Genomic DNA, 25856 nt, shown 5'->3' on the forward strand with positions numbered 1-25856 from the left:
TCGACACCAATTTTCACAGACCTAAAGCTGAACATGTCCCATAGCTCCCTGAATATTTTCATAGATATAAAATGAACTGCTCATTCTAACATCTGGCATTCTAACATCTAACATCTTACATGTCAAAGCCTCTCTCAGCCTGGCTCTGCTGAAGGAGTCGTGTTACAACCCCGCCCCCTCCTGCTGGGACCCCTGCTATGTAAATTAGCAAGCAGTGAACAGAGAGATGAGGAGTAAGAATGGTCATTACTCAGGCATGCATAATCCAAAGACAGCCAGTTAAACACTGAAAGACATATTTTTTCGGTATGTCTTTCATACATCTTTAGTATTAAAAACTCTCCAAGATGAATGTGCCTGACTCCACCTGCAGGTGGATCACAGACTTCCTGACGGACAGACAGCAGTATGTGAGGCTGGGGAAGCTCGTCTCAGATACTCGGACCACAAGCACCGGATCCCCCCAGGGCTGTGTCCTTTCACCCCTGTTACTCTCCCTGTACACAAACAGCTGCACAGCTGGTCACCTGTCTGTCAAACTCCTGAAGTTTGCTGACGACACCACACTCATCGGCCTCATCTCTGACGGAGATGAGTCGGCCTACAGGAGTGAAATAGCCAGGCTGGTGTCATAGTGCAGCGCTAACAACCTGGAGCTTAATGCTCTGAAGACAGTGGAGATGACAGTGGACTTCAGGAAGGCCCCAGCCCCCCTCCCCCCTGTCATCCTCTGTGACTCCCCGGTGACCTCTGTGGAGTCCTTCTGCTTCCTGGGAACCATCATCAGCCAGGACCTCAAGTGGGAGCAGAACATCAGCTCCATCACTAAGAAGGTCCAGCAGAGGATGTACTTCCTGAGGCAGCTGAAGAAGTTTCACCTCCCTGAAAAGATGCTGGTAGACTTTTACACCGCCATCATCGAATCCACCCTCACGTCCTCCATCACAGTCTGGTTCGCTGCGGCCACGGCCAGAGACAAGGCCAAGCTGCAACGCGTCATCCACTCAGCAGAGAAGGTGATCGGCTGCCACCTCCCGTCTCTCCAGGAGCTGCACATCTCCAGGACCTGGAGGCGGGACCTCGCGCCACAAGAACAGCTTCTTCCCCACTGCAGCCAGCCTGCTGAACAGAACCCCAACTCCCCCAGGTGACCCCCCCTCCCCCCCCGCCCACCAAAGGACTGTCGGTGCCACTTACAGGCCCCACCATCCCAGCCCATCTGTGCTCCCACTTTAATTCACCTTACTCTACTGTATATAGTGTGTTGTTGTTGTTAACTTAATTTTTAACTTATTCTTAATTGCACTATACACCAAGTCAAATTCCTCGTTTTGTAAAGTGCGCTCTACTGAACCTGGCAATAAAACTTTTTCTGATTTCTGATTCTATTAATCATTGTTTTTTATTCATTCAAAATGCAATTAAATCAATATTTTATCTTTTTTCTTTTCCTTTTTCTTTTTTTTATCTCTTATATCCTTTTTTATAATCAATGTTTGAACTTCTTTTCCTTTCTATTGTCATGGTTTCAGTTTGTTGTCTTGTTTTTCGCTTTAGTTCTTGTTCTGCCTTGTTTGGTTCTGTTTCCTGTTTTATTTTGAAAGGTTTCCTGTCTTGTCATGTTTCTTGAGTTTTACTTCCTTTGGTCCCCATCTGCCCTAATCGTGTTCACCTGTGTCTTGTCTGCCCTGTCTGTATATAAGTCTTGTCTCTGCCTTCCTCCTGTGCTGGTCCATTAACTTCTGCTCATGTTGATCACGTCTTCTTGTCTGGCGTCCATGTCCCTTGCCATGCCACAGTAAGTTTTTGTTTTTAGTTTTGTCATCCTGCTCTGCAGCGCTTTTTGTTAGTTAAATAAACCCACTTGCCCTGAACCCGTTTGCCTCCCGTCTCTGCGCCTGGGTCCTACCTGCTCTCGAGCCTCCCCCCCACACGACATCTATACATCCAATGAAATTAAACTACAAATCAACAAACACAACTGATAACAAATGTCTCTAAAAAATGATGTGTATATTTGCAGAACCTTAAAAACACCAAACAAATAACAAATGCTTCCCAATTAAAGCACAAAAAATGGAACACAAAATGTAAAACCCAAGTTAGAAATTGCAATTTGAAAAAGATACTTTTTTCAGCAGCTTTTCAAAATCAATCACCAATTCTACTCTTCTGTGGATGAAACAAAGAACTCCAGAACAATGAAGCCATTTCTCTAAGTCTCTCTCACCTTCAGTTTTAAACAAGGTCTGTGAAAATCCACCATACATTGGTCACATGAACTCAGAGACCTGCTAAAAGTGCACAATTGTAAAAGCTCTTTTATATAGACAACTGTTTGTTTGCTTAGAGCTCTAAATATAAAAAAAAATGCTTTTCTATCACCTAGACACAGATGGAGAACCATATCAACTGGATTAATAACAGGGTGGCATGTTTAGACAACATGAAGCTGTCCATCACATTTTTGACCTAAACATGTAAACACATCCTTGGCTCTGCGGTTATGAAATGGTATTTGGGAATCTCTTTATACCAGGAGCCAGCCTGGCCATTGGAACATCGCCACAGTGCCCATCCAGACTGGGACAGCAACGGAGTCCACTTCAGAGCCGTGAGCTGCTGTGTTTAACTCCAGCTGTCCCAGCAAGGTAGACAACTGCAGCAACATCCACTGACCAAGCTGACAAGCCCTGGCAGAAAAGATCCCCACAAGAAAAACACTGGCTCAGGCAGGCTGGTCAAAAAAAAATAGTTTTGCCATTGTCTTGCAGCTCGCAGATCAAGTGGTTTAGTTTTCCAGTAATGTCAGTCAAGAATGCAAGTTCAGATTCACAATGTTCATATTCACCATATTCAACAGACATCTCCTCCAATAGCACCTTAAAAATCCTGTGCTGTTTAGCTTTGCAGCTGAGGTTGTTTACGATTTTCAGAATAAGAGTCATTATATGTCCAGAGCCAATCACTTCTGCACATAAGGCCTGCTGGTGAATGACGCAGCAGTAATGCAGACATTTTGGAAAGTCTGGGTCAGCTTTACAGTGAGTGATGAAACCTGTTTGTCTATTGATCATAGCAGGAGTCCCATCTGCAGTCACTGCTACCAGCTTTTCTAATTGTACCTTTTTCTGCACAAAAACTCCTTCACCGTGTTATACATTTCAACTCCTCTTGTAATTGTCTGTTAGGGCAGATGTGTCAGGAGTTCTTCTCTTGTGGAAACCAAAAGCTATGCTGTACTGTTGCCGTCCACAGACTCATCACACTGGACGTTAACCACCTGCACTTTGCAAGATCCCGGTCCAGCTGATTGGCCAAGTTATCAGACATAGCTGACACTCATCTAGACATTGTAGTGGAAATTGAATGAGTTCTATTGTTCTCATCCTTAGGGACAGTGATAGCAATTATCATCATTGCTTGAATTTTTTTCATGCTATATGCAAAAGTCTTTGTCCCTTAAGGCAACAGATTACAGCCCCCCCCCCCCCCCCCCCCCCAGGCTGCTGTCGTATTAACAATAGCTTGGAGCTCCAGAATGGACAAGAAAAAACGACGAGAATGGCTCGAGCAGGGCGTTGCTCACGGGGCGGTCGCTCGTGCCATGCGGTCGCACGTGCTCGGGCCCGCTAAATGCTACTTGTAGCTTTAATTATTATTATTATTATTATTCTACCGGAAGAGTCGCCTTTTTGAGGCCTTTAACATACCCCAAAACTCACCAAATTTGGCACACACATCAGGAGTCGCGAAAAATTTCGTATTTTATAGGAGATTGGCATGGGCGCACAAAAACGGCTCGATAGCGCCACCTACAGTGACTTTTGTCCCGACGCCCCGCATACGCTTTAACGTACAAGCTTGATTTTTACAGGGCATGTTCTTCCGATGGAGACCTACAAAAAAGTCTGAAAGGACCCACCTGTCACTCGCACAGGAAGTCTGATATATTGAGGTCAATATGTCATTTTTGCTTCATTTTGGACATTTGCAGGCCTCGCTCTAGAACGAACTCCTCCTAGAGATTTTGGAGTAATGACTTCAAACTTTGGTTGTGTAAACTAGACACATGTCCGATGTTAAATTGCGAAGCTTTTAAGTTTTTATGGATGTTTGTGACCATGGCGGCGCATCAAAATTGGAGGTCGTTTCGAAAACACGCCATGAAAAGAAAAATGGCCATTACTCAGCCATGCAAAATCCAATCTGATCCAAAATTGATATGCATGATTGTAGTCTGACTCTGAACACATCTGCAGTGAAAAAATCTGGAAAAAGTGTAGCGCCACCTGCTGGCAAGAGGAAATGACATGTTTTACTTGGAGCATCACTACTCCGAGTAGGATGAGCCGACACACCTGAAAATGACGTCCACCTGTTGAAAAGCCATTGAAGTTTACTCTGACAAAAAACCATAACTTTCAATGCGGGGGTGTGGTCGTGACAGAGCGGCAAAGTTGGGCATCTCGCTATGCACACAAAAGTTGCTCTCACGTGCACATTCCTTGTCCAATCTCACTGAAATTCAATGGATATGATGAAGCTTCTATTCTGAACCCATGGATATGACAATCTTGGACGAGCTCTATAGCGCCACCTAGTTATTGCATGGGGCACATTCTGCCCTGTATTTTCTCTTTGCTTTGTCCGATGTGCATGAAATTAAAACTGGAGATACTCAGAAGGGTCCTCTCTCATCATGTAAAGTTTCATGGGTGTACACCTGACGGTGCCTGCGTAACAGGAAGTGGTCGATTATGTGCACCCAAATAATAGAAATTTTTTTATAAATCAGCCGTTTGTCTCAGGAAGCTGAGTTTTCAGAATTAGATGCCTTTAATAACCTCCAGCTTTGATATGTAACACTATAGGGTCTACGAGAAACTTCATCACTTGATTTTTTTAATGAAATTTTGGACTGAACAAAGATTTTTAGCATAAATTATGTTTAGGTTATCAGCACCAAGAATTCAACTTTCATAGGCATTTATGTGCTACTGCTTCCTAAAAAAATTCAGAATTATTGAAGTTACAGGTGAACTTTTATTCAACATTTCATCCAAAAAGGTCCGAAAACGTCTTTTTAGGCAAAACTGCAAACACCTATTTTTTTGCATAACTTATCTTTCAAATATCAGCACAAAAAAATTAAAAACGGTAGGGATCTGTGTTTGCTGCCTTCCATATTTTTTTCAGACTTAAAAGTGTAACAGATGATTTATAAAAAATCCTTTTTCATCCAAAAACCTGTGTTAAATCTGTCTAGACTCCAAACAAACATTTTTTTATGGTAACTTATGTTTCAACAATCGACACCAATTTTCACAGACCTATAGCTAAACATGTCCCATAGCTACCTGAATATTTTCATAGATATAAAATGAACTGGTCATTCTAACATCTGGCATTCTAACATCTAACATCTTACATGTCAAAGCCTCTCTCAGCCTGGCTCTGCTGAAGGAGTCGTGTTACAACCCCGCCCCCTCCTGCTGGGACCCCTGCTATGTAAATTAGCAAGCAGTGAACAGAGAGATGAGAAGTAAGAATGGCCATTACTCAGGCATGCATAATCCAAAGACAGCCAGTTAAACACTGAAAGACATATTTTTTCGGTATGTCTTTCATACATCTTTAGTATTAAAAACTCTCCAAGATGAATGTGCCTGACTCCACCTGCAGGTGGATCACAGACTTCCTGACGGACAGACAGCAGTATGTGAGGCTGGGGAAGCTCGTCTCAGATACTCGGACCACAAGCACCCGATCCCCCCAGGGCTGTGTCCTTTCACCCCTGTTACTCTCCCTGTACACAAACAGCTGCACAGCTGGTCACCTGTCTGTCAAACTCCTGAAGTTTGCTGACGACACCACACTCATCGGCCTCATCTCTGACGGAGATGAGTCGGCCTACAGGAGTTAAATAGCCAGGCTGGTGTCATAGTGCAGCGCTAACAACCTGGAGCTTAATGCTCTGAAGACAGTGGAGATGACAGTGGACTTCAGGAAGGCCCCAGCCCCCCTCCCCCCTGTCATCCTCTGTGACTCCCCGGTGACCTCTGTGGAGTCCTTCTGCTTCCTGGGAACCATCATCAGCCAGGACCTCAAGTGGGAGCAGAACATCAGCTCCATCACTAAGAAGGTCCAGCAGAGGATGTACTTCCTGAGGCAGCTGAAGAAGTTTCACCTCCCTGAAAAGATGCTGGTAGACTTTTACACCGCCATCATCGAATCCACCCTCACGTCCTCCATCACAGTCTGGTTCGCTGCGGCCACGGCCAGAGACAAGGCCAAGCTGCAACGCGTCATCCACTCAGCAGAGAAGGTGATCGGCTGCCACCTCCCGTCTCTCCAGGAGCTGCACATCTCCAGGACCTGGAGGCGGGCAGCCAGGATTGTAGCCAACCCCTCTCATCCAGGACATAATCTCTTTCGGCCCCTCCCTTCTGGCAAGAGGCTCCGGTCCATCAGGACCAGGACCTCGCGCCACAAGAACAGCTTCTTCCCCACTGCAGCCAGCCTGCTGAACAGAACCCCAACTCCCCCAGGTGACCCCCCCTCCACCCCCCGCCCACCAAAGGACTGTCGGTGCCACTTACAGGCCCCACCATCCCAGCCCATCTGTGCTCCCACTTTAATTCACCTTACTCTACTGTATATAGTGTGTTGTTGTTGTTAACTTAATTTTTAACTTATTCTTAATTGCACTATACACCAAGTCAAATTCCTCGTTTTGTAAAGTGCGCTCTACTGAACCTGGCAATAAAACTTTTTCTGATTCCTGATTCTGATTCTGATTCTATTAATCATTGTTTTTTATTCATTCAAAATGCAATTAAATCAATATTTTATCTTTTTTCTTTTCCTTTTTCTTTTTTTTTTATCTCTTATATCCTTTTTTATAATCAATGTTTGAACTTCTTTTCCTTTCTATTGTCATGGTTTCAGTTTGTTGTCTTTTTTTTCGCTTTAGTTCTTGTTCTGTCTTGTTTGGTTCTGTTTCCTGTTTTATTTTGAAAGGTTTCCTGTCTTGTCATGTTTCTTGAGTTTTACTTCCTTTGGTCCCCATCTGCCCTAATCGTGTTCACCTGTGTCTTGTCTGCCCTGTCTGTATATAAGTCTTGTCTCTGCCTTCCTCCTGTGCTGGTCCATTAACTTCTGCTCATGTTGATCACGTCTTCTTGTCTGGCGTCCATGTCCCTTGCCATGCCACAGTAAGTTTTTGTTTTTAGTTTTGTCATCCTGCTCTGCAGCGCTTTTTGTTAGTTAAATAAACCCACTTGCCCTGAACCCGTTTGCCTCCCGTCTCTGCGCCTGGGTCCTACCTGCTCTCGAGCCTCCCCCCCACACGACATCTATACATCCAATGAAATTAAACTACAAATCAACAAACACAACTGATAACAAATGTCTCTAAAAAATGATGTGTATATTTGCAGAACCTTAAAAACACCAAACAAATAACAAATGCTTCCCAATTAAAGCACAAAAAATGGAACACAAAATGTAAAACCCAAGTTAGAAATTGCAATTTGAAAAAGATACTTTTTTCAGCAGCTTTTCAAAATCAATCACCAATTCTACACTTCTGTGGATGAAACAAAGAACTCCAGAACAATGAAGCCATTTCTCTAAGTCTCTCTCACCTTCAGTTTTAAACAAGGTCTGTGAAAATCCACCATACATTGGTCACATGAACTCAGAGACCTGCTAAAAGTGCACAATTGTAAAAGCTCTTTTATATAGACAACTGTTTGTTTGCTTAGAGCTCTAAATATAAAAAAAAATGCTTTTCTATCACCTAGACACAGATGGAGAACCATATCAACTGGATTAATAACAGGGTGGCATGTTTAGACAACATGAAGCTGTCCATCACATTTTTGACCTAAACATGTAAACACATCCTTGGCTCTGCGGTTAGGAAATGGTATTTGGGAATCTCTTTATGGTATTTGGGAATCTCTTTATACCAGGAGCCAGCCTGGCCATTGGAACATCGCCACAGTGCCCATCCAGACTGGGACAGCAACGGGGTCCACTTCAGAGCCGTGAGCTGCTGTGTTTAACTCCAGCTGTCCCAGCAAGGGAGACAACTGCAGCAACATCCACTGACCAAGCTGACAAGCCCTGGCAGAAAAGATCCCCACAAGAAAAACACTGGCTCAGGCAGGCTGGTCAAAAAAAAATAGTTTTGCCATTGTCTTGCAGCTCGCAGATCAAGTGGTTTAGTTTTCCAGTAATGTCAGTCAAGAATGCAAGTTCAGATTCACAATGTTCATATTCACCATATTCAACAGACATCTCCTCCAATAGCACCTTAAAAATCCTGTGCTGTTTTGCTTTGCAGCTGAGGTTGTTTACGATTTTCAGAATAAGAGTCATTATATGTCCAGAGCCAATCACTTCTGCACATAAGGCCTGCTGGTGAATGACGCAGCAGTAATGCAGACATTTTGGAAAGTCTGGGTCAGCTTTACAGTGAGTGATGAAACCTGTTTGTCTATTGATCATAGCAGGAGTCCCATCTGCAGTCACTGCTACCAGCTTTTCTAATTGTACCTTTTTCTGCACAAAAACTCCTTCACCGTGTTATACATTTCAACTCCTCTTGTAGTTTTCTGTTAGGGCAGATGTGTCAGGAGTTCTTCTCTTGTGGAAACCAAAAGCTATGCTGTACTGTTGCCGTCCACAGACTCATCACACTGGACGTTAACCACCTGCACTTTGCAAGATCCCGGTCCAGCTAATTGGCCAAGTTATCAGACATAGCTGACACTCATCTAGACATTGTAGTGGAAATTGAATGAGTTCTATTGTTCTCATCCTTAGGGACAGTGATAGCAATTATCATCATTGCTTGAATTTTTTTCATGCTATATGCAAAAGTCTTTGTCCCTTAAGGCAACAGATTACAGCCCCCCCCCCCCCCCCCCCCCCCCCCCCCAGGCTGCTGTCGTATTAACAATAGCTTGGAGCTCCAGAATGGACAAGAAAAAACGACGAGAATGGCTCGAGCAGGGCGTTGCTCACGGGGCGGTCGCTCGTGCCAGGCGGTCGCACGTGCTCGGGCCCGCTAAATGCTACTTGTAGCTTTAATTTATTTTTCTTATTTCTTTTGTACACCTATCCCCAAACGATATATTGGAGGTGAATTATTTAAGTGTTTACTATTCACTCACAGAAAATCCCTGTGTCTTTAGCAATGTAGCTTTCCTCGAACTTTTGCTGAACTTTGTTCTGCCAAATCAAATAAGAGACTGTCTTGTCTGTGACAACAAACACATATTGGCTGAGATGCATCTTGCTGATACATTAAGAAATGCTTTGATGTCGTTTGGTTGCCTCAACCACAAATTCTTGTTCAAAGTGTGCAGTGATCAAACTTTGAGGCGACGTGTTTGAATATTTCTGTTCACAATGTCTACGTTCAAGTTGTAGATTTAAACTGAGAGGTTGGGTTTTCTTTTCTGCCTACAGTGAGGTGGTGATTTAGCAAGCTTTGTGAACAGGCTTCACAAGTTTTCCTTTTCATTCTATAGCTTGATTTGTTCTTGTCGCCAGGGAACACCGCTATTTCCCAGCAGGCATTCTGCAGACATGTATCAGAGAGCAGCATTTCTGAAGGGACTCATTGTTGCTTGTCTACTTTTTTTTCTTGCTTTGTAATAGCTGAATTCATTTTGCAGATAGACAAAAAAAAAGAGTTTCCAAAACAAAATGAAAAGCATTCCCTTATGGGAAACATATTTTAACCCAAGAAAAGTGCATTTCTTCTGTATATGCTGTCCAATGTGTGAAGTTTATTTGTATTTAAGTAGTTAAAAAAACGTTCACATCCATCCATCCAGTGGGCTGTTGTCCAAATCACCTCTACTGACTCTTTTCAGTTCAGAGATGGACTGGGTTCTGGTTCTACTCTAAGTCCCTCCAAAGCATCATGCTGTCTCTAAGGGACATCCCAGCTATCTTGCAAAGGAAGCTAATTTGTGACACTCCTATTGTTAGATTGATAAGTAATAATTACTTCTGTTTATAGAGAGGCAAATATTTTTATTTATTTTCTAAGAACTATTACTTTTCAATTAATCACGATAATTAATTTCCTTGATTTGTCCCTCAGTGGGGAAATTTCCCTGAAAAAGCTGTTTTAGGACTGACCATACCCGATCACCTGGACCATTGAGCCCGCTGTGTACTTGCAATTTGAATTGCTAATATAACAGAAAATAAAGAATTTTGTGAAAATTAAGTCATAACAGTTACCCTGTTGCCCTGGATATGAAGTGATCACAGTTAATGTCATGTTCAAATCAAGGAGGCCGTAAAAGTGATGCCCTTTGGTAATGCTGCTGGTAAATGCAGAAAAAAAAAGTATGTCACTGACAACTCCATTATATCCATTCTTTAGGTTTGACATGTTTTGCTATATTTAGCGAAATCCAGTTTTTCTGTCTGTTTTGTTACATTTTGGAACACACACAGCTTTGACATGTTGACTTTCCCTCTTTCCCTGCTGCAGGCAGATGCACATGCTGTCATGTTTGCAAAGTATTCATGTCTTTAAGCTAAAGACAAAAGGGATTGAAATTGAATTTTTACTTTCAACAGTTGCGAACCAATATTTGTTTAAACAATGCCATATTCTTAATTTCAGACAGTAGTATTGTCCATCAAATTAACTAAACCAGAGACTTCGCTTTGTCTGTTAAGGATCTAAAACCCTTCGACTCACGGAGAAGGCTTTCTGATTTTACAGGTAGCTTCAGCCCATTGAGAGAGGACGAAGCTTCGAGCTATTTCCAAGCTATTGCTAAGCTCCAAGTTCTCCAAGCTATTTATTTATAATTCAGCAGCTATTGAAGTACCTGCTTTTTTAGAGACTTGTGTTTACTTTGCATGATATTTTCAGGAAAGCTTCAGTGGCGTGGTTTCTTTGAAATCCATTTTCTTTGATGTGTAAAGAGAATGCCTATTTACCATAATGGCCTAATGGCAGAGTCAAAACACATGCATTAGTGTGCCAAACTGAAATACTGGCTAAAAATTGACTTTCATTAAATACGTTTTAACTTTACAACAGTTTTCGGTCAGAGGTTTCTTTTTTCTTCTTTTGTTCTTTCTAGCATGTTGTTTCACGCTTTTGTTTCTCACTCTGCCTTTGTGTCTGTCTCCCCTTCCACTCTCACCTTCACCCCAGTGGTTTGCTTTGATGCTAAAATCAACTTTGACGACAACGCCGAGTTCCGTCAGAAAGCTGTGTTTGCCATGGATGACATGACTGAGAGCGACCCCACAGAGATGGAGGCAGCCAAGTGGGATCTCAAATACATTGGAATGGATGGAAACATCGCCTGCTTCGGTATGGATGGGAAACCCTTTAGCCGAATGTATGAAACATATGGCATATGGCTTTAAAATGTTGCTAAAGTCATATAATTGAAAAGCTCAGTAAAAACTTAGTCAAACTACAGGCAGACAGGGCTCTCCTCTAGTCTCCTCTACAAGCAGGTTTCCTAAGACACCAGAACAAATGCTGCCATAACCAATGTGTTCTAATTAGCTATAATCGCCCAGAAAGTCTCCAGTGAGCCAGATTGTTAGCATTCTCATTAAAGTCACTCTCTGTTGTCATAAATCAAAGCCTTTACAGTGTATAGCGGGACTAACAGGTGCTGGAGCTCCTTACCCTGTAGCCTCATAAACACATTAGATCTCTGTCAGCTGTACTCCCCCTTTGAGCCTGCACCCCAGCCTACATCCCCAGCATCCTCTCTCTTAGAGCAACAGCAGCTATAAGACCCTGCCGCTTCCTTGAGAGCTCCGAAAGCCTCCAAAGTGACAGCTATTCAAGCAAATTTCCTTTTTACTGAGACCCAGTTGGGGAGCTTGCTAAAATACAAGTTCAGCTTGACTAAGCCAGATGAGGTAAGACATGCTCGTGCAGTTGGCTTCTACACAACCGGGAAGGGAAGTCTTTTTTTCATTTGGCTTAACAATAAATATGTCAACAAATATATGTACATAGTAGGACCTCTTTTAAAACAGTTAGTCCCCCCCCCCTTTTTTTAAAATTTATTTATTTACAATTAAATGTAAAATTTTCATAGGTTACTGGTCCTTTTTTCCTTGATGGTATTTTGCCCGAATCCTTTGTGGGCATTTTTATAGCCATCACTTAGTTTGTGCCACTAATGTTGTTTTAATTAAGGCATGTTTTCAGGCATTACAATTTCCTCTCAGGGACTGTTGTTTCAATTTCTGGACCCAAGTCTTTCCTTAATGGGAAATATAACCTCATTATACATAATAAATTAATCTTTATTTAGGTCATTATGAGGCTATAGTGCCATTAATACCCATTATGAGAGTGCAGAGAGGTGAGTACTCCTAATGGCTTGTCTGAGTCGACAGTATTTCTGTAGGTAAAAGTTTTCCTAATGTTTGTTTTTCTTTCTTTAACAGTAAATGGAGCTGGTTTGGCAATGGCCACATGTGACATTATTGACCTACATGGAGGAAAGCCAGCCAATTTCCTTGACCTGGGGGGCGGAGTCAAAGAGAGGCAGGTTTATGAGGCTTTTAAGCTACTCACTGCTGACCCAAAGGTGAGAAGGGGGTGAAAATGTCCCTTTTTTGCAGAGTTTGACTATAAAAAGAGAGTATATAAGTGAACCAATGAAAAGAGCTAATTTCAGATATTTGACAGAATGTTTTTGTTTTTTTTTATTATTATTTTGATCGGCAGCTGTCTACCGTATCTTGTTGTAGCACAAACGTAAAGCTTTGTTCCTAATACCACTGATCGTTTCATTTATGCAAATATGCACTCTGGGTACCACTTCAGTTACTGGGAAAGGGGTGGTCTGTCCTCATCTAAGATTGTAGTGCATGTTAATGTGTAGCTAAATCAATCAAGCCAATGCTTCCGGGCTGTGAATGACTGGCAGCTTGTGGTGTTTCTCAAACAATTCTCTTTAGAGCAGAAAAATAGTAACTCCAATCAAAACATTGTGATCCTTGGAACAATACCAGAGTGCTGATTCTGTGTTGACACTTATCACATTACTAATTCCCTTACTGCTGTCACTTCTACATCCTTGCACTGGTCTGCTTGCTCTGTTTTGGCATTTTTGGTGACGGCTGGTTTCATGAAGGATAGAATACATTTACAAGGGAGTTCAATCTTCAGCACATCTTGTTTTATCAGAGTTTACCAACTTTGCAATAAAATGAGAAAAAAAAAACTAATGTGACTGTGTTTGGCAGTAATTGTGAATGTGATTTCATGTTCAATATTATAATTAAATTAATCATTTTATTTTATTTTACTTAAAATGCCACTAATGTGGAGTGAATTCATTGTACTTTAGTGGGACCAAGTGTCATGATAAAAATAATTCTGGGGTTCCTTTTTTCAATTCATGTTTTTATTATTTTGTATTAAATGAAGGTTAAAATTGTTATAAATTGTGTTTCCCCTATAAAATCCCTTCATTGTTTACATTTTACTCCTAGTCTCCCTTTTCCATTGCAGCTGCAGATCTCTGAGCAGCAAATTAGGTCCCATTTCTTATCTCATTATTACAAAGTAGAGAAAATAATTTCTTGATTTTTTTTTTTTTTTTGGCAGAAATTTCTAAATGACAAACGGAATAATGCTTTGGATAGTCTTTAATATCTATCTAGCTATATTGTATGTGCTATCTCCTCAGAACTTTGTAATGTAGTTGTTAAAGTTGTCATCACTAGGTTTGCAGTCACTGTAGATTCTGTTTTGATCCATTTTTCTATGCAGAACTTCCCCATCAAGGAAAGTTTTGGGCCCAGTGCTGGGCAAGACAGACTTTGAACTCCCTCCATAGATTGTCTGTTGAATTATCATGCATAGACTAGCAAATCCACTGCTGATCTTGGAATGCTTTTAAAAAAAATCACTCCTTTATTTTCAGGTTGTTGTGTTTGGGATCAATGTCATGCTGGAAGATTTAGCCACTTGCATGAAGTCCCAAGTGGAGGGAGATTGGCAGTAATCTTGTATTTCTTTAATTTACCAATATCTTGCTCCAATAGATGATCTCTTCTCACCAAACTGTTTGCTTCTGGTTTTGTTCAGGTGAACAATCTAGCCCCTGGTGTCCTTAGACAGCTCTTTGGTCTTGTTCATTATGGATAGGTTGCAGTCTGGTTGTTTTAGGTTGGGGACAGGTGTATTTTATTCAGATAACAAGTTCAAACAGTTGCCTTTTATACAAGTAACGAGTGACTGACTGACAGAGGAGCCTCTTAAAAAATAAGTTTTAGTCTATGAGGGACAGAATTTGGACATAAACCACACAGTTGAAGACCTTTGATGACCATTACAAACCTCTCTCGTCTTTTTAAGTGGAACAAATTTCTAAATTGAGGACTGCCAAGTACTTTGTGTCCCACTTTATGTAACAGTCAACTTAAAGAAACCAGACAGATGAATATAGTTTTAGTCATTCCCCATCTTTATCCAGCAGTTTTTTGTGTTTGTTGCAGACTGAAATATCTGATTTTGCTCCAAATGTTTGCTCTAGAAAAAGTTAAAAAATGTGAAATCACACCACTGTTAAACACAGCGGTTATGTCATTTCAATTTCCCCCCATCGTCAACATTTTGGAATTTGGAGGAAAGGATTGATTAAACCTTTTTTAACATTTCATGTCTTATACCCTTTATAGTTTTTATCAGTCATACTGGTTGGCACACATGTTGGCGCACAAGCATTGTTTGTGATAAAAAAGACTAAACCCCACAAAGCCTACCGGTATATTTCTGACTCCCATAAAAAATTATATCATTTTTAATCCACTCACTTTGTTTCCTTCAGCACTTAATAATTTAATCAAATCTTGTTTGGTTTGAGAAGATCTGTTATTTTCACTTATTATATCCTCTTTTCAATCATTTTCTGGCAAGACTTGACTTTTTCCCAATTTAAAAAAAATTCCATTTCATTTAAGTTCACAGCTAGTTTTCAATCTTTTATACTTATAGTTTCATCATGAACTCATTCACTCATAGTTGACCTAAAACAGGAAATGTTAAGTCACTTATTAAAATGTATGGATCTAAACCATAACATTTGAATATACAAAACAAACAATATTCCTAAGCTAATGTAAAATGATCAAACCAATATATAAAGTTAAAATCACACCAATACTGCAGCCCAATCGGAAAGGAGAGCCTTGAATTTCAGCTGTTGATGCAAAAGTGTAAATTAATGATCTGATCAATATCACTGCCTTAATGATTAAAGCTCCAGCAGATCTGACTTTTTTGGATGCTCCTTCCTTTTGAATCAACGTTCTGAAGTTGCAGCCTGTAGAGCTTCACTGCTGTTCTGCCAGATGCTCCTCTGGCAGCCAGGAACCTTTTTACTATGAGGCAGCAGTGCTGATAAGAGGAATTTTAATTAGAATCAAGAGAAGAAACACTTTCTTCTCTAACACACATACATTAATTTAATAATTTTAAATTCCAACAAAAAAAAAAACACTTTTGGAGAGCTTGTTTTGTTGAGGTAAAAGTTCACATGAAATTTACTTCACCACTGCACCTGTTTGAAAAGGCATTTTTTTATGTGGAAAAGACAAAATGCAAATTCTTAAACAGCAGAGTGAAAAGTACTATGCAGTTCTGTATTGGAGTCATAAAGCACTTAATCATTTTTGTAAAGGATTCTTGTTTAGGCTTTTGGCCAAAATTGAATTACTAAGAACTAATTTTTAGTTACACTTGAAAAGTAAAATGAGCAAGAAATAGTATCCAAATTTCTGTCATGGTAGATCAGATTCATCAAGTAGTTATTTTAACTGTTTAATGAGTTTTTTTTTTCTTTCTCTTCAATCCTAAACACATAAAATGACAATAATCTTTCTCACCTGGAGGATAGAATGAAAACTTAATATTTTTAACAGGTCAGAATTATATGTTCCTTATTAGTAGCCGTGCAGTTCTGGTTTCATATAAAATATGAATAAAAATCCACAGGACTTTACTTTGCATTACTCTGCCTTAAACTGTGGTTAACCAGCCAGTGATAGCAATGGTAGGTTTGTAGAGCGGCTAGATACCTCAGTTAGCTGCATGCAGAACTGGCCCATGGAATGCTAAGGTTTGTTTCCCAGGGGGTGCGATGAGCTTTATTCTGTTTGGTCCTTGGGCAAAATCCTTCACGCTACTGTCTAACTGTGCAGCTACAACGGGGCCCAAATCTAGGTTTCCTTGTGCCGGTACCCAACCCTGCTAAAGTACAGGGTTGTATCAGGAAGGGCCTCCGGTGTAAAAATCTCTGCCACACCACTGCTATGGCGATCCCTGAAGGGCTATGCCGAAAGATAAACAACAACAAGTAATAGTAGGTTTCTATCTAGTTCTCTGGTTCTCTCCCTAATTTAACTAGTATGCAGCGGGAACAACGTTAAGTATAAATTTTACACATAAAGGCCCGTACACACCGGGACGAATATTCGCCAGGCGTTATTCGCCAGCGTTTTTCGCCACGTTTTTTGTGTTCACACCCAGGCGATTTTCGCTGACGATGAGCCGAGCGAACATGCAATTTCATTCCCTGACATTAGATGGCGTTTAATGTAAAACAGAAATACTCCTGTACACAAGGTGGCGCTGCGCACTTTACGCTTCTTAAAGTCGCTTTTCACTCAGAAGAAGAGAGCAAGTATTTACGCGCTTGTCAGAATCATACAAAGAAAACATGAATATTTCAAGCACCAGTAGCTCCAGCTGGTGCTTGGTTCGGGGATATTTAAGAATGTCCGTCATTATTTCGTCGTGGCAGTGTAGACGCTACTTGGCGTCTATCTTCTTCACTGGTATGTGTGCTCAGCAAGGCAGTTTGATGTTTGAGCGCCCCCAAGTTGTGTTTTACTGTAACTTCAGAAGCTCCAGACACGTGAGCAAAAGCGCCATTCTCATTGGTCGTATAGTTTTCGACGCGGCGAACCAAAAAAACGAACCCGCGGTTTTTTTTAAAAAAAGTGACGCTTTGATGCGTGGCGTCTTTTCGCGTCGGTGTGCACACTCACATTGGTGCCCTTTGTTTAGTCAGGCGTTAAACGTCGGCGAAAATCGCGGGCAAAATTCGTCCCGGTGTGAGCAGGCCTTTAGATATCATAAAAGATGTTTTAAACTAATTAAAACAGTAGTTTTTAATGTACTTCTGAACAATTTGCAAACAGCTTTGTTATTTTATCAACTGCGATTATATTAAAAAAAACACTTTTATTTAAACTTTAAACGCACCGAATACTAAAGCAGAATTTCCCTTGACTTGAGTCCTTCAGCTGGTGACACAATGCCTAACTGAAAATCCACTGTTTGATCGATTTGGCCTCATGAATTAAAGCCAGTCGAGTGTGGAGTTGAAAGGAGTATATAGGCTGGCCTAGAAGGAAATGTAATCGACCTAAGGAACAGAAACTGGCTTGACACTCTCTTCATATGAGGCCTTTATCATTATTATAATAACCATTAAAAATAAATAGGATGTCAGCTGGAGTAGAGACGGTAAAAGAAAGAGGAAAAAACATCCACATAAATAGAACCCTCATCTTATCTTTCTTTTTGTTGTCTTTTCCCAGACTGCCTCCTTAGATCAGAATGATGGTAAGGCTGCTGCTTCCCCTTATTGTAGATGTGTGTATGTGCTGTAATTAAAAACTCCTCCCTAAAATACAAATATAACTTAAAAAAAAGATTGATAATAACTTGCTAAAGAAAGCACCATTACGGTGTTTACCAGGTAAACTGATAGAAGTGCTGCTTTTTTTTAAGTTGTCTTTAAAGGAAGTGTGAGGATCTGTGCATGGCTGTCCAGGGCTCCAGACTAACTTTTTTCACTAGGAGCACTGTGGCCCCTAAATGAAAATTTTAGGGGCACAACCTGAAAATTTAGGGGCGCATACCGTAAATCAACATGCAAACCAGATCTTCTAATTTCCACTGTATTATAAATACACTAAATAAAATAAATAAAGTAAATAAATACTTTAATTATAGATGCAAAAATTACAATCTGCTTTTTCAAATTCAGTGTCAGATTTTATTCTGCACTTTTGAAGATGCAACCAGAAGGTAAACTGACAGCAGCATCGCTGTCATGACAGAAAAAATAGTAAACAAAATACCATAAATTTAGAATAAAAAAAGTTTTTAGTAACAAGTGATTACCGTAATAACCTTTCGGTCATTTCACAGTTAAGAACAATACTTAAATGTATGTAAACATTAGGGGATGGAAATTCATGTTGGCGACACCAAATAGGTGCAGCCAAGATGCACAATAATTTGAGATCACGCAGATGGACGCAACGCTGCACAGATCACCTGGTGTGAGACATATTTTTGTTTTTGCTCTAACATCACCTGTCAATCAAAACCAAAATATCACCAGAAAGGGGCGGAAGCAAGACCCCAACCTGACCAAACACAGCTGGAAATTTAGTACTGAACTGATTGAAAGCTGCCCCACAGACTACAAAACAATGCATTATGGGACATGCGTCCTGATGGGTTTTTGTAGTTCACTGATCAATTAAAATAATTTAAAATACCAACTGATTAAAAAAAGGCTACATACATCACAAAACATTGAAATAATTATAAAATATGTAATATCACAGATCATACTTAGGGGGAGAGGCATAATTATTAAATTGAATGTTAAGGACAACTCCAACTTCCTGTTGCAGCTTCGCCTTCATGAGGCGCCCCCCCCCCCCCCCCCCCCCCGGGCGCTGGTTCATCTCAAACACGTCTATCGTTGCATTTTCCACACGTGTTTTAAGTGCGTCTAAGACTAAATCGTGTTGTCGCTCACACGTGTTTATGTTCGAGCCCCGTTAGCTGTCACGCATGTAGGTGTGGGACATTTATGCTCCTCAGCTGACCATCTCCCGCGGGAGCGGTGTGCTGTCGTTACAGCCGCGCATGAGAGCCGTGGTTTGCTTCGCGAGTTTGAGACCCCTGCTGTACACTCTGGCACTGGTATACTAGCCGCAGGTCGAAAGAACGAATCAATAGTTCGCTAGCTGTTCATAGCTCAGACGCACATATCAGGTTGTGATGATTTGTCTCCGTTTCCTTCCCACATATGTTTACGCGCACTCGATTATCTCTAGGCCCCGCCCCTCCACATATTTTAGCCACTTGCAGTGACTTTCCCTATTCTTCTCAGACGCATTGGCCGCCTCAGGCATCACTCAATGACATACGAGTGTGCGCTCGCGTGTGCTCCAGTCTCACGAGTGTGTGTGTGTCTGTCTGCGTGCATGTGGGCTCGCGTCTCATTGATGATTTCATTGCTCATTTCATTGATCATTGACGGGCCGCTTCCACGTTTAATGAATAAAAAAATACGGAGGGTGGGGGAGGCAAATTTACTGGTCGCGCATGTGCGACTGGATGTAAAATTCAGTCGCACACTCTCAAATTTTGGTCGCAAAATGCGAGCAAATGGTCGCAGTCTGGAGCCCTGCTGTCCTGGTTTTTCCTCTTTATGTCTTTGTCACATGGATCCATATGGGGGTTTGACCCATACGGGTGGTGCGAGTTTTGGGGTTTTCAGGCAATGTTTAGTTGTATGCACGAGTGGCTGGATCTTAAAGGAAATCTAGGTGTGTCTTGCATTTCCCTTGAGGCTCATGTGATCACCTTAGGCTACCTTAAGGGAAGTAAATGATTGAACATATGATTGTCATGGTACTTGATATCATGAAATATTTGTGAGCAAAGCATAATGTAAGTTACACGTAGGGGTGTGACGATAACCGCATCACAGCATCATCTCATCACTGCACTTTTTTTTGGGAAAGTTCTGCATATGGTGCGTGATTGGAACTACAATAAACACATTCAAAACATTCATCTTTGCTGATAATTTACTTTTTCTGCTAGTCTTGTGTTCAGACTTCAAGGGCTGCTGGTGGAAACCTTTTATTACTGTTCTCCTTCACTCCCTGCACCGAGCCTCTCACTCCCTCTTGCTCTGCACGCCGCGCTTCCCCTTCTTACACACACACACGCGCACGGTTTCAGAAGCACTCACATCCTCATTCTACAACAGAAATTTCTGTCTCGTGAGGAAATACAACAAATTTTCTGCGTTCTAATTATTCATTTCCATTGTATGCATTTCCATTACAAGCTACCTGCGTTCTTGAGTGCGCGATTTTGTGTTGGGGGGGGGGGTTATTACTGTTCTCCTTTACTCCGTAACGCCAAACATGTTAGATTTCGATGAATATAGCTACATTTTTTGTTTGGGAACTATTTTGTGCAGTGCAAAGTTACGTGTCTGTATAAACAAAGGCGGAGCCTCCTGTCCCGCGTTCTTCCTGGGTGTCAGGCTTCATGGCTACCAGAAAGGTGACATAGTGTCTGCAGTCTCGTTTAATACTGGGCAATATATGATAGTCTGAGAAGATGTCTGTACCAGAGAGCACAGGTGAAGCCTTGCGTGCAGCTCCAGAGCGGTCCGCTGCAGAAGAATCAATAAATACCCCCAACACACGTGTGCGCTTCTTCCTCCTACACACGCAGCACGCTGACACACACACACAGTCATTCTACAACACCTATATACTTAGTTCATTAGTTAGATAGGTAATATTTAAGTTAGTTGTTACTGTTATTTGTTACTAACAGTAACAACTAACGCAGTGTTGCAGTTAACTGCAACACCGCGCCCCCTGCTGGTTCATCACAGCAGTGATCAAAAATCCCACACCATCACAGCTCAAGTTACACGCACTTATGACATTTGGGTTGTAGGATAACCCTACCCCACATTAGTGACTATGCACAAATGCTGCATTCACGGGGTGTACTCGTGATACATAAGAGCCTGTAGGATGCCCACACAAACTGCGCTTTGATTATCTAATTTTTACTCATTTCTAACAGTCAGGCTGCAAGCACAGATCATGCAAAGGTCACGTAAGGATTGCGCTCTTACCACTCGAACAGCTCTAACGGGCCCCTTCCACAGTTCACAGGGTTGGGGGGGTTGAAAAATGAAAAACTCTGTATGACACACTTGTGTCTTAACTACTTCATCCATACTTACCTAGTGTTCGCCATGACCTGTTGATTAAAGCACGGCCATTGAAAAAATGTGACCGAACATTTCTGCGCTACGAGTTCACCGAGCAGTTTACAGTTTCGAAATTTTTGTTTGGGCCACCTGTGTACCCCATACAGATTTGCCCACAGACAACCCAGATCCACCCATAAGGACGGTTGTGTTGTGACTAAGGCATTAGTAACTGAAGCAATTTTTTATGCGTTGTTCCAGTTATGTTTAGATATGTCATTTTTTTCTCCGGCCCTTCCTATTGTACCATAAGCACGTAAGCAAAGGTCACAACCATGGTAATGGTACTTGGAGTTTTTTTTTTTTTGTTGAAGTTTATTTATTTATAGAAAAGCTACCACCATCCTGTTTAAATACTCCTGCATTTAGTCCTGTAACATGTCAACTACTTATTGCAAATTACTCATGTTTATTCATATACTTCCTTTTGAACTAGAAAGTTTAACCCTTGTGCTATCCAAGGCACTTTAACGTTGGGAGTTGGGTCATCTAGACCCACTAGACCAGAGGTGGGCACTGAGGGCCGCATTCCTGCATGTTTTCCAGCATACCCTGCTCTGGCATGTTCTAATTGGCTGGACACACCTGAACCAGGTAATCAGCCATGAGTAGGGCAAGACTATCTGGAAATCATGCAGACACACCGGCCCTCGAGGCCTGGAATTGCCCACCCCTGCACTAGACGGTGCACTGAACATTTTTTCTTCAATGATTTGTGATCTTCACTGGTGTCCATGGATTACATGAAATCCTCTCCACCTTTGTCATGGTAGGGATAACACGTCAATGTAAGGGTTGGTGTCATTTTGACCCCACAAGATAGCACAAGGGTTAAAGAGTTGATGCAAACAGTAAAAAACCTTTAATTTGAAAACATCTGCCTTGGACATCTAACCTGAGCTGCCCATAGGCTCAAATTTTCAACCCTTTGAGCCTTTTTTCAGGCACGGTGCTTAACCCAAAAGTCGCAGTGCCTTTATTCTACAACTTCTGGCATTAAAAATTAGCATTTACTATCAGATGTTTATTTAAAATATAGAAACGCTGCCTATGCTGTACGACCATGCAGAAAACCAATAAATTGTCTACATTCCTAAATATGTCCGTTTTTTTTCTTGCTTTGTTTTTAACTGTTTAACTGAAGGCCAATGGGAGTTTTTCGTGCAAAGATTAAGATGTTTTATGTACCACAAAAATAAGGACAGGCATACAGTAAAAAAAAAAAAAGGTGGCAATAGCCCACCCAAAAAAAGGCAAATAAAAAATTCTGGCTGTTTCCCTTCTGCTGTTGTGCTTTGGTTTCCCTGTGCCTGTCTTTCTTCCTCCCAACCTCTCAGATCCCACTTTGATGTCTTATTGCTCTGTGAGGAGTGGAAGCAATAGGAGTGTGCTATTGTTTCTGAATAACAGAGCTGGAAATGACAAAACCTCCTTATTCTTGTTTGCGCTCTTCTCCGCCATTCATCCTTCAAGTATTCATCACCCTATTCATTCTTATTCTCTGATGGAAAAGAGAGGGGAAATTGATGAAAGTAGACTAGTGTGTGTGAAGAGGGAAATTCATATAAAAGCAGAAAAAAAAACAAGGAAAAGGTGAGAATGTGTTAGTGGTGGAGGGCTGCATGTTGCCTTAAATAAGTGAAGTGTTTTGTAGCTCAGCTGGGTCTGCTAGACCATTCAGCTTTGTTTGAATTTCAGCCTCTGGCTGTTTAAGCAGGAACATATTTATTTTCCATGCTGAAATAAATAGCTTCACTTTTTTCATACCAACGTATAGAGCAGTTTGTTGACAGAATGGCTGAATATATTGAGGTTTCTCACAGATCACCTGTAGGCACAAAAGAGCAGCAGGCAGCAATACCAAGAGCCAAATAACATCGTTATTGCCTTGTGCCTGTGCCATAAAGGAAGTGGCAGATGGATGTTTTGTCCAACTCAACATTTATTTTGTTCTGTGAGCTGAAGGCAGTCTTGTTTTTTGGTAATTTTTTTATAGGCTCAAGTAAATGATGGAATTTCTCAGAAACACTTTGCTTCCATATCAACCTATGTCGTAGTTGTTGATTTTTATGAATTATATTGCACAGGGAGAATGTCGCTACCACATTCTGCAAATTCTCTTTTTTTATGAAGTTGCTGTTCAACTATTGGGGCTAAGCTGCTAAAGCAAAACACTTTGTGACCTAGAAAGGTTAATCCCTGTATAAATGTTCACTCCTTTATAATGAGATCCTATTTCAGAAATCTAAATGAAAAACCAGAGGTAAAGGCACGACTGAAGTTAGCAAATTAGAGAACTATGTGAATTACATACATGTTGTATAGCTGTTGTGAGTGTTAAGCTATGTTTACACCGCCCCCAGTAACGTGCGTTCAAGCGACCCTTTTCAATAAAAAGTCTGTGTAAATGCACGTTTCAGGCTTCAGCGTTCAAAATACTTGTGATCACATGTAGCTGCTTGAGTTTCTATGACTGTTTTCTGGCTCTACGTACAAAACGCACGGTCATTGAACACGTGTTGAAAGTTAATCAGGTCTAACTTTAACCTATCAGGGATTTGGATTTGGTAATGATGTATGGAGGATATATTCCCTTTGATTCACGGAAGTGCCAAACGTTTGAGAATTGATCGTGGAAGAGAAATTAATAATTGCGGTTTGTGCCTGGCCACAATTAAATGACACCAAGTCTTTTATATATTGTAATGGAGCTGTGAAGGAAAAAGCCTGGAGCAAGAGCTACAGGATTTGCACCCCTTTGACATTTTGCTCCAAGCCGCTTCCATCGGTAAGTGTTGGAAATCCTATAGACTTCTATTGAGAAATAAACAGCTATTACTGAGTCCTTTTTTTGTAAGAATTACCATTCTTGCTCTGATACCTTTTTATTAACATCTTCTTGAGAATTATTTTGTCATATTTTTTTCTGTTTCGCAAGTAAATCAAGTTATGATCTGCCCAATGAAATGCTTTAATAAAAGCATGTGGTGCCCGCTAGCCCCGAACTCGAACATTTAATTGACAGATTCTCCGTTGCTACTTTCAGTGGAAGAGGTGTAGACTTGCCGACAGTAGTTGCCCTAGAAATGTTGCATCAGACCGACTTGGACCAATCACCGTCGACTGGTTCCAAATGGCAGTGACGTATTCTAGAAAAATGGCGACTGAATAGGCATTTTCTATGAGTGACATCACCGCCGCTCTGTCCAGTTCAATATTAAGTCAATGATTATCCCAAGTAAGTCCATCTTTCTCTGGTTGTGCAAATCCAAAACTAAGATAATGGTAGAAACAAAAAAATGGGGGAATCAAAACCAAATACCTAATTGGATTTTTACTAAAAAAAAAATTCCTTGGGATAATGTGACACAAGAAATTGTCATCCATTTCAATGACTAGAAAAATTATGTACAAATTTGTTTCTTTGTTGCAATGAGAATTGAGAAAATTTTCACTATTTTGTTGGTGTTACAAAAAAACACAGTAACTCTGTCTTCAGTTAGGCATTGTGACCTACCTTCCAGGTAAACGTGGTGGTTCACTCATATTGTCGTCGTAGTTAAAAGTCCCAAATCAATCATCTTTTGATCTACTGTAAATATAAACTATTAGCTAGAGATTGGATTTTTAAAAGCAAATATTTCTTTTAAACTTGTGCTGTTATGCTGTTGGGTTGATGATACAGATTCCAGATTATAGATAGATAGATAGATAGATAGATAGATAGATAGATAGATAGATAGATAGATAGATAGATAGATAGATAGATAGATAGATAGATAGATAGATAGATAGATAGATAGATAGATAGATGACTTTATTAATCCCACAATGGGGAAATTTCATTTATCTGTGGCAGCAACACGACATTCAGAAATAATCTATATAATATAACATCAATAAAGGACATCACAAATGACATTTATATTAAATAATTAAAAATGAATTATATAATGTCTTCTTGCTCTCACTGTGGAATATCAAGGTTTTTTTCCCCTTGGTTTTTCACCTGCGTTTGCAGAGCCTCACAGCCTGTTTGTGTAGCATTATTATGTCCCTCAGAGCTCCATCCTCCATTTCCCCCGAAGAAAACTACATGCAATTTTACTTCTTTCCAGCTCAGTGACTCTGCTTTAACTCACCTGTGGTCCCCCTTTAACCACTTTTCTCCTTCATGCAGTGACAGCCCTGAGCCCATCTCTTCCTTATAGGGAGCACACCACTGTTAATACTTTCCCAATCCTATTTTCTTTTTCTGTCTGACTTTTCATTGATATTATTCACCACATGTTATTTGGTTGGACAAGCCTGGACATTTGTGGCGATAGCGTGTTGCCAAAACCTCCTCACCACTGCCGTTTCAACATTTCATCATCCCAATATGATCTTCTGTGTTTCTCTTGGTCCCTCTCCCTCAGCCGTCTTCCTTTTTTGTGTCTGTCCCTTCTTCCCTATAGCCTTTCATCTCTCAAAATCCAGTTAAACTCAATATGAGGAGCTTACCTTAGTTTCATGGCTGGTAGTTAAATCCAGAAGGAGCTCAGGCACTTTCTTTCGTATCCTCATGTGGAGATGTGTGATACCCCATCTAATGTGTTTTTACATGTACAATGTCACTGAAATGCACAGGCTTTGCTAAGCCAAGTGAGAATGAGAAACTTGTTAGGAATATTGTGTTCTTGCAAAAAAAAAAGGAAAGGAGCTTAG

General features: G+C 40.9%; 1 protein-coding gene across 1 annotated transcript in view; it reads left to right on the forward strand.

Annotated features, from left to right (window-relative positions):
* The window catches only part of suclg2 (succinate-CoA ligase GDP-forming subunit beta), a 136113-nt gene that overhangs the window by 73511 nt on the left and 36746 nt on the right, over positions 1 to 25856 (forward strand). Inside the window, exons 8-9 of the mRNA XM_078947330.1 lie at positions 11204 to 11365; positions 12469 to 12611. Coding sequence (XP_078803456.1) covers positions 11204 to 11365; positions 12469 to 12611 — 305 coding nt within the window. The remainder of the gene's footprint in view (positions 1 to 11203; positions 11366 to 12468; positions 12612 to 25856) is intronic.

The sequence above is a fragment of the Oryzias latipes genome, chromosome 5 (assembly GCF_053564925.1).
Source record: "Oryzias latipes strain Hd-rR chromosome 5, Olatipes_Hd-rR_3.1".
Lineage (NCBI taxonomy): Eukaryota > Metazoa > Chordata > Actinopteri > Beloniformes > Adrianichthyidae > Oryzias > Oryzias latipes.